This window comes from Portunus trituberculatus, chromosome 34, assembly GCF_017591435.1.
Source record: "Portunus trituberculatus isolate SZX2019 chromosome 34, ASM1759143v1, whole genome shotgun sequence".
Taxonomy (NCBI): Eukaryota; Metazoa; Arthropoda; class Malacostraca; order Decapoda; family Portunidae; genus Portunus; species Portunus trituberculatus.
In genome coordinates this window covers 10,894,434-10,903,880 of record NC_059288.1, presented here as the reverse complement: position 1 = coordinate 10,903,880, position 9,447 = coordinate 10,894,434, and the positions used below count along the sequence as shown (strand labels likewise).

The 9,447-nt window shown below is 43.3% G+C and overlaps 1 protein-coding gene across 1 annotated transcript; it reads left to right on the top strand.

Moving 5' to 3' along the window:
• Nucleotides 1-429: 429 nt before the first annotated feature.
• On the top strand, nucleotides 430-9,429 carry LOC123512562 (prefoldin subunit 5-like). Its single transcript, XM_045268990.1, has 5 exons — nucleotides 430-562; nucleotides 3,552-3,635; nucleotides 5,302-5,427; nucleotides 5,976-6,081; nucleotides 9,001-9,429. The coding sequence occupies exons 1-5, from the start codon at nucleotides 470-472 to the stop codon at nucleotides 9,099-9,101; spliced, it is 510 nt and encodes a 169-aa protein (XP_045124925.1). The 5' UTR covers nucleotides 430-469; the 3' UTR covers nucleotides 9,102-9,429.
• The last annotated feature ends 18 nt before the right edge of the window (nucleotides 9,430-9,447 follow it).

The following is a 9,447-nucleotide window of genomic DNA, read 5'->3' as shown; positions in this document are numbered from 1 at the left end:
AAATGAAGAGCAGGTGAGAGAGCGAGAGGGCGTGAGCATAACCAATAATATAAATCCAAGTCAATTATCGAAAAACTAATACAAGGAAGAACTGACACGATACATTTTGCCACAAGAGTGTTTATCAGGTCACAACTGCCATTAATTAAACCAGTAATTATGGAAAAATTAATATGAAAAAGACCTAACGATATTTTTTGCCATAGATAAATAATACAGTATTTATGAAGTAACAACCACCATTAGTTAGCAACCAGGTGAGTAAATGAAGAGTAATTAAAAGAGAGAGTGAATATAACGAGTAATATAAATCCAGGAAAACTATGATACATTTTACCACAGACAATTAGAAAAGTATTTATCAACAAATATTCAGCACTAATTAACAACCAGGTGAGTAAATTAAAGTACAGGTGTGAGAGAAAGAGTGAGTGAGGGAGCGTGAGTGTAACATCTGACATCAACAAGCATGGCTGCCAACAAGGGAGCGGGGCCACAGGTCATCGATATTTCCAAATTAAACCTGGAACAACTCACCACGCTCAAAAACCAGCTGGACCAGGTGAGGCAGCGTGCCATGGGGTGCCTGTGGGGTGCAGCAGGTGTGTGTGGAGTGACAGGTGGACCACAGAGCAGTGTGTGTGTGTGTGGGTGGCGCGGCATGAGTCACTGATTTATAGAAGGTTTGTGGCAGTGACAGTGACAAGGCGTGTCACTTCACCTCTGAGTCTCTAACACGAATTTGTGAAGTGTAATTGTGGTGGAGTGGTGTGTTTTGAGTGATGGTGTGCTGTGCCACCCTGTCTGGCACCTCCACGCCCTGGCCTTCCTGGGGCAGAGTCAGGCTCTGTTGTTGGCTGGTGTGGTGGGGAGGAGGGGTAAAACTGCAGGGTTGGACCTCCCCCTTTTCCTCCATCCCACCCCCCCAACCCTCCCCAACAAGCTTGGGGGCCTGTGGGGAATCGGGGGTTTTGGGGGGTGAGACATAAAAGAGCGATAAATGGACTTTGAAAATCTAGGAAATTGGTAAATCTATAGAACAGCAACTCCTTACATATTCTTTTCTATTACCCCCCTTTTCCCCAACAAGCTTGGGGGCACGTGGGGAATCGGGGGTTTTGTGGGGGGGAGCCAAAAGAGGCGAGATATGGTGAGCTAAAAAAATCTAACCGGGGGCACAGCCCCCCCTGGACACCCCCCCCACTTACCAAGGGGCACTGCACCCACCCTGGACACCCCCCACTCTAAGGTTAATAACCTAACGTAACCTAACCCTTGGCCACTAGTGAGGCAAGTCCAGCCTCGGCCTAATGGATGACGGCACACTGGTAATTACTGATGTCCGCCAGCAAGCACACACAAAACAATATAATCCACAATAAACACTGTCAGGTTAAATTGATACTGAAAAAATATTTGTAAATCTTTAAAACAGGACCTCCTCTCTAATCCATGCAATAATAACACAAAATGAGTAGTTAATGGAGAACACGTACCTTGTGGTCTTGTTTGGGGGTCACACAGGGTTATGTCACATTGCCTCACTGAAATTAGAGACGTCACTCGGAGTCTAAGTCCAAATAGTAAACATTGCTATTGCCTCTTGTATATATTTGGGGTTTGTGGGTAACAGGAAGTGACTGTCTGTTGTTCACATCCTGGGTTTGTGGGTAACTGCTCAATAGGATTCTTATTGTGTCTATAGTTCTTTTGTCCAATGACGTGCCACCACCTCTTAACACCACAAGCTGCGCCAATGGGAATTTGCTATATGTATTCGTAGGCGGGCACAGCTGGGCAGACAAGTGCACAGAGATCTGTGTGCACAGTTGAGCCATGGCCACCAGTGACATTAGTTGTAAAGGTTGCAAATTTGATTACTGGGAAATCATCGCTCCTGCAATGCAAGTCAGTGTACAATGGAGAAGAGGACCAGCCAGGACCTTCATCCTTTCGTTAAGGTATTGTGAGGAGGGGTATTGGTAGAGGTAGGGCATATTGTGTCAAGCTATAAGAGAACCGGTGTGGGGGGAGGGAAACTGCCCCAAAGCAAGGATACGGTAGGTTAGGTTAGTGTTGCAGGGGCGTCCGGGGCACAGCTCCCCCGGCTAGGTTAGGTTACGTTAGGTTAGGTTTATGTTAGGGTTAGGTTAGTGTTGCAAGGGGGGTCCGGGGGGCTGCAGCTCCCCCGGCTAAGTTAGGTTAGGGTAGGGTTATGTTAAGGTTAGGTTAGTGTTGTAGGGGGTCCAGGGGGCTGTGCCCCCGATTAGGTTAGGTTTTTGTCCTTAGATTTTTTTGGATCGCCATGTCTCACCTCTTTTGGCTCCCCTCCCCCCAAAACCCCAATTCCCCATGTGCCCCTAAGCTTGTTGGGGGGAAGGAGGGTAATAGAAAAGAATATGTAAGGAGTTGCTGTTTTATAGATTTACCAAAATATTCAAATACAAAGTCAGTGTGCCGCCGTGGTACAGTGGAACCATGCATGCTTTGGGGTCCGAGGGGTCTCCAAGCGCACGGGTTCGAATCCTGTCCACAGTCCGAGTGTAGGTTGGGCTTCCTCACTCGGGGCAATGGTTTCCTAGCGGGTGGGCTTTGAGATAGGAGGTACCACAAAAAGTCACTGCTGTAATAATGTTAAGACTTCCAATGTTCTCTCCAGGCTAAGTTCTCTAATTTTGTTCTCTCTATTTATGTTGTTTCTAATGCTGTTCTCTCCATTTATGCTGTTTCTAATGTTTGTCCTCTCTGTTTATGCTGTTTCTAATGCTGTTCTCTATTTATGCTGTTTATGTTTGTCCTCTGTATATGCTGCTTCTAATGCTGTTCTCTCTATTTATGCTGTTTCTAATGCTGTTCTCTCCATTTATGCTGTTTCTAATGTTTATTCTCTCCACTTGTAGTTCTGTGCTTCTCATCAGGACGTGTGTCTCATTTATGCCAAGTTTCTATTGTTTTCATTTTTATAAATGTTTCCAGTACTCTTCTTATTTACTAATACTATTTTTCTTCTTTTCTTGTTCTTTATCTTTTCTTTTTTCATTTTTCCTCCTCTACTTACTCTTCCACATTTTGCACAGTGTTGCTTTAGTTTCTTGTATCTTTTTCTTTTTCTTATTCTTATTTTTTTTCTTCTTATTTTACTTTCACATCTTGCACACTTTCTTTATTTCCTTGTGTCCTTTTCGTTTTCTTTTTTCTCTTATCTTTTCTTCTTCGTCTTATTATTATTATTATTATTATTGGTCTTCTTCTTCTTCTTCTTTTCTTCTTCTTCTTCTTCTTCTTCTTCTTCTTCTTCTTCTTCTTCTTCTTCTTTCACATCTTGCACAGTATTTCTTGAGTTTCATGTATCCTTTTCTTTTCTTGTTTTCTTTTATCTTTTTTATTTTTTTATTTTTTTTTTTCCTCTTCTTCCACATCTTTCATTTTTTTCTTTAGTTTCTTGTATTGTTTGTTCACTTGAAGTCATTGTCCTGTAAGTAGCTGATACGAGACAACCTAACCTGATCTATCTTAACTGTCTCACTCTCTTTCTCTCTTTCTCTCCGCAGGAGCTGCAGTTCTTCAGTGAGTCTCTTCAGCAGCTTAAGATTGCTCAGCTCAAGTTCAATGAGTCAGGCGAGTGTGTTGAGAAGGTCAGTGTCCACCCACTCTTGTTTCATTGACATTGGTGTCATTACCTGAACCGTCAGAATGTTAATTTTAGTTACCGACACTAACTCAGTATGCAATGGTACTGCAACGGGTATTATTAGATGTGTGGATCCCTGGAAATATTCTTGTGAACCACTGGGAGTTTGCAAACTCCAGGTTGAGAACCCCTGTTTAAGATCATTAATGCATAATAGGAAGGCGGTGGGTGACAGGACAGAACCCTGAGGAACATCCCTGTTGATAGATTTAGGAGAAGAACAGTGGCTGTCTACCACGGCTGCAACAGAAAGGAAACTCGAGATAAAGTTATAGAGAGAAGGATAGAAGCCACAAAAGGGCAGTTTTGAAATCAAAGCTTTGTACAAGACTTTATCAAAAGCTTTTGATATGTCTAATGTGACAGCAAAAGTTTCACTGAAATCTTATAAAAGAAGAGGTAATTTGGTAACATGTGATTCTGAGTCGTGTAATTCCATATATTGAAGGTAATTTAGTGACATCATTCCAAGTCTTTTGTAATTATTTGTATAAAAAAAATTTAGTGACATGTAACTGAATCTTGTGTAATTACCTTTATATTTTGAAGGTAAGCACTTTGATGACTTACTTAATTTTGAATTTGTTTAAATTTTTTTTATATTTTGAAGGTGAAGGAAGGAAATTTGGTGGTACTTTGTTAATTGTAAGTTTTCAATTAATTGCTCTGATATTTTGTGGGTAAAAGGCAATCAGGGGACGTCTGGTTGATTGTTTGTGTTTGCGGTATTACTCTTGTGCTGTGTAGATCAAGAAAATTGGCTGAGTCTTCGGTCATTTGTTTATTATTATTTTTATTATTATTATTATTATTATTATTATTATTAATCGTGCTTATGTTTAAAGAAGATTTGGTTACATTTGGTTAATACTCTGTTTAATTCATCGTTTGAAAGGTGAGAGAAATTTTTGTTAACTGTCTTTATAAATTCTGAGTTTGTTTGATAAAAAAAAAAAAAAAAAAAAAAAAACATTTGATTTGAGTTAATTTGACAACTTGGTACAGTGGAACCATGCGTGCTTTGGGGTCCGAGGGGTCTCCAAGCACATGGGTTCGAATCCTGTCCACGGTCGGAGTGTAGGTTAGGCTTCCTCACTCGGGGCAACGGTTTCCTAGCGGGTGGGCTTTGAGATAGGAGGTACCCCCAAAAAGTATCCCCTTTAGCCCATAAACTCCCGTGAAAAGCCCGCATGGTATAAAAAAAAAAAAAAAAAAAAATGTATATTTTGAAGCTGAAGGAAATCTGGCTACTCTTTGTTAACCCCTTCAGTACCATGATGCATTTCCATATTCATTCTGGTGACTGTTTGGTGATTTTACACAGCTTCAGAAACTTATGTGGGGATTAAAATAGTGAAGAGTGTGGCCATTAATCTGACCTCCATAGACCCTTCATAATATAAGTAAAATGGTCCAGTCACCAAAAATTCGGAGTAAAAATGTGTTTCAGTTCTGAAGGAGTTAAAGGTAAAACAAAATATTTTATTTCAGTTTATGTGATGGTTTGTATATTTAGAGACTGAAAGAAATTTGGTAACCAGCTTAATTTTTTATTCAATCACACACTCACAGCTTCCATTATCCTGTTACCTGTCACCCACTCCCCTCAGCTGACTCCGGAGACCAAGGGGAAGGAGATCCTGGTTCCCCTCACCAGCTGCATGTACGTCCCAGGCACTGTGGCCAACTCAGAGAAGCTCCTCATTGAAGTGGGCACAGGATACTACATAGAGAGGGTGAGTGAGACTGTGCTGGCTTGTGTTGTCTTGCTCCCTGCTGTTAGTTTTGCATCATGTACTCTGTCAGTCAGAGTGAAAGATGTGAAAGGGGCTGCGACTTCCACTTCTGTTATTTTGCTCCCTGCTGTTAGTTTTGCATCATGTACACTGTCAGTCAGAGTGAAAGGTGTGAAAGGGTCCATGACTTCCACTGGTGTTGTCTTACTCCCTGCTGTTAGTTTTGCATCATGTACACTGCTGATCAGAGTGGAAGGCACACATTCCTTCTGGTGTTGCTGATTGTGTGGTGTGGTGTGGCAGTGAAAGAGTTAACACACAGCTTTCACTCAGGATGCATACAAAGACTCCACACACTGCTTCTGGTGTTTGTGTTGTGCTGTGTTGTGTTGTGTGGCAGTGAAAGGGTTAATGCACAGGTGTCTTTTGATCCTGGTGGTGCTGTGCTGTGTTGTTGTGTGGCAGTGAAAGGGTTATTGCTGTCTAACTATGTTGTGTTGTGTTGCATTGTGTTGGAGTTGCAGGGTTAACACACAGCTGTGTTTCAGGACGTGCCTGGAGCAAAGGATTACTTCAACCGAAAGATTAAGTTTGTGACGGAACAGATGGACAAGATTCAGAAGATTGCCTCAGAGAAGAGTAAATTAAGAGAAGGTACGTGTGGAGTAAATTAAGAGGTATGCATGGTGTAGGGTGTATACATACTTGTATGTGTTAGTGTGTCATGCAATTATATGCTGTTAGGAAGGGAGACTTGAAGAAGATGAAGTAGGAAATATGGGATGCTTGGAAGCTTGGAGTAGACAGGCAACAGCTGAGTGGCGGCTCTCTCTCTCTCTCTCTCTCTCTCTCTCTCTCTCTCTCTCTCTCTCTCTCTCTCTCTCTCTCTCTCGTTATTTCAGTTCCCATGTTTGTTTTCATTCTTCTTCTTCTTCTTCTTCTTCTTCTTCTTCTTCTTCTTCTTCTTCTTCTTCTTCAAGTGGGCAGGTGGTGTCAAGTGGGCAGGTGGTGTGTCTGTGTGAGGTGTCTGGATCTGTGGACCACTGGTGGTGTGTGGCTGGTGGGTCGGGGAGTCTGTGGTCGTGGATGGTTTCTTGGTGGTGTGTGTGTGTGTGTGTGTGTGTGTGTGTGTGTGTGTGTGTGTGTGTGTGTGCGTGCGTGTGTGCTGGCTCGCGTTTGTCACCAAGATAACATCAACTGTCTAATCTGGAACTCCCTGTCTGCTTCTGTATCTTCCTACAACTTGACTTTTAAGAGGGAGGTGGCAGGATATTTGTCCCTCTATTTTGGCTTACTCTATTGATGTCTAAGGCAACTGGTAATGGTGGGCTGTTTTTTATTATCTTGTTGCCCCTGGCCAACAAGATAATAAAAAGAAAAAACTTCTGTGTGTACCTTCTGTGACAATGCAGTGTGGAGGTGTAATATTGTTGACCAGTGTTGAGTGTACAAGTATATTAACAGTGTAGTGTAGTGTGATTTGGTATAGTTTAGTGTAATATGGTGTGATGCTGTGTGGTATGGTATGGTATGGTGTGTATATGTACACAAATATGTAGAGGGGGTGGCAGGGAAACAAGATGATGTAAGGTATAAACGTCAAACAGTGTAGTTCATCCCTTGCCTCAGCTTGTGTTTGCCTCCCACCCACTTCTGTAGGTCCACACACACTTTATTCTCATCACCACCATTTTCCAAAGCCACAGAGATGACTAGCAGGGTTTTCAAGTGTTTCTCAAGTTAATAATATTGAAATCTTGTCACTCTGCCTCTAGAACCACAAAAACACCTTAAAAATGCTCCCCTCTCACCACTACTATTGTCAGGGGCCACAGAGATGACTAGCAGAGTTTACAAGTGTTTCAACAGTTAATAGTGTAGAAATCTTGTCATTCTGCCTCTAGAACTGTAAAAACACCTTAAAAACTGGTTTCAATTCAAATAAAGCTTTTTGAAAAGTGGTGGTGAAGCACAGAAGGATTTAAGAACACAAGCCTCAGTGTTATGTGGCAAGTCTTCATCTTTTAACTTAGTCAGTGATCATTTCCTCTTAACTAACTGATTGAAATGCCAGTGTGAATATCATCTTGGCAAACTTTTCCATCAGTACCTTACCTGTTATGCATATATAGCAGTGGTGGTGGTGGTAGTAGTAGTAGTAGTAAACTAAACTCTGTCTGTGTGTGTGTGTGTGTGTGTGTGTGTGTGTGTGTGTGTGTGTGTGTGTGTGTGTGTGTGTGTACAGTGTGTGTGTGTGTGTGTAGTGTGTGTGTGTGTGTGTGTACAGTGAGTGTGTGTGTGTGTGTACAGTGAGTGTGTGTGTGTGTGTACAGTGAGTGTGTGTGTGTGTGTGTGTGTACAGTGTGTGTGTGTGTGTGTGTGTGTGTGTGTGTGTGTGTGTGTGTGTGTGTGTGTGTGTGTGTGTGTGTGTGTGTGTGTGTGTGTGTGTGTGTGTGTGTGTGTGTGTGTGTGTGTGTGTGTGTGTGTGTGTGTGTGTGTGTGTATAGTGTGTGTGTGTGTGTGTGTGTGTGTGTGTGTGTGTGTGTGTGTGTGTGTGTGTGTGTGTGTGTACAGTGTGTGTGTGTGTGTGTGTGTGTGTGTGTGTGTGTGAACAGTGTGTGTGTGTGTGTGTGAACAGTGTGTGTGTGTGTGTGTGTGTGTGTGTGTGTGTGTGTGAGAACAGTGTGTTTCACTGTTTGATCTGCTGCAGTCTCTGACGAGCTCATTATTTCCGATCTTGGGATAGGCCTGAGACCAGGCACACACCACACATCGGGACAACAAGGTCACAACTCCTCAATTTACATCCCGTACCTACTCACTGCTAGGTGAACACCACCTACACGTCAAAGGAGACACACCCAAATATCTCCACCCGGCCGAGGAATCAAACCCCGGTCCTCTGGCTTGTGAAGCCAGCGCTCTAACCACTGAGCTATCGGGTGTGTGTGTGTGTGTGTTTCACTTTTTTATCTGCTGCAGTCTCTGACGAGACAGCCAGACGTTACCCTACGGAACGAGCTCAGAGCTCATTATTTCTGATCTTCGGATAGGCCTGAGACCAGGCACACACCACACACCGGGACAAGGAGGTCACAACTTCTCGATTTACATCCCGTACCTACTCACTGCTAGGTGAACAGGGGACACACCCAAATATCTCCACCTGGCCGGAGAATCGAACCCCGGTTCTCTGGCTTGTGAAGCCAGCGCTCTAACCACTGAGCTACCGTGTGTGTGTGTGTGTGTGTGTGTGTGTGTGTGTGTGTGTGTGTGTGTGTGTGTGTGTGTGTGTGTGTGTGTGTGTGTGTGAGGCCTACACGTGGCAATCCCTGTATGAGAAAAGCTTCCTAATTCCATCTATCATCTCCATCCATAAATTTATCTTCTTTTAAAGTTCCCTACTGACACCTCTAACAACATAACACTCACAAATCTCAACCACACTGCTTATGTTCCCCGGCAGACTGTTACACTGGTCCTCTGTCACTCTACACATCCATGAGTTATTGGTTACAAGAGTGGCTTTGTTTCTGTTTCCCTGTGGTGACTTGGCTGTATCTTCCTGTACAGTTGTGATGGACATGATGGAGATGAAGTTGGACCAGCAGCTAGCGGTGATCCAGCAGCAGCAGGCGGCGGCGGGCAAGATGGGTGAAGGTATGATGGCTTAGTGACGACTCCTCCCTGTTTGGTTTTTCTTCAAGCTTTAATAAGTTCAGCAATGCAGCGTTTGTCCCGCCGCCACTTCCCCGCCGCTCAGCGTGTCTCAGTTGTCCCTGTCCTGAGCCGTGAGATTGGTGTGTGGGTGTGAGGGCCCACAAAGCATTTACAATTGGCAGTGCACACTGACCACTGAAGCAGGCAGGCTCTCACAAACACCCTCAAGCAACAATTGGAGACGATAAAAGTAACTGTCAGTGCAACACACAGAAGGAATACTCATGTAGTACCATGTACCTTGTTGACACAGCCTGCCACAATTAAATAAGTTACCACTCACCACCTGTTTTCCTACAC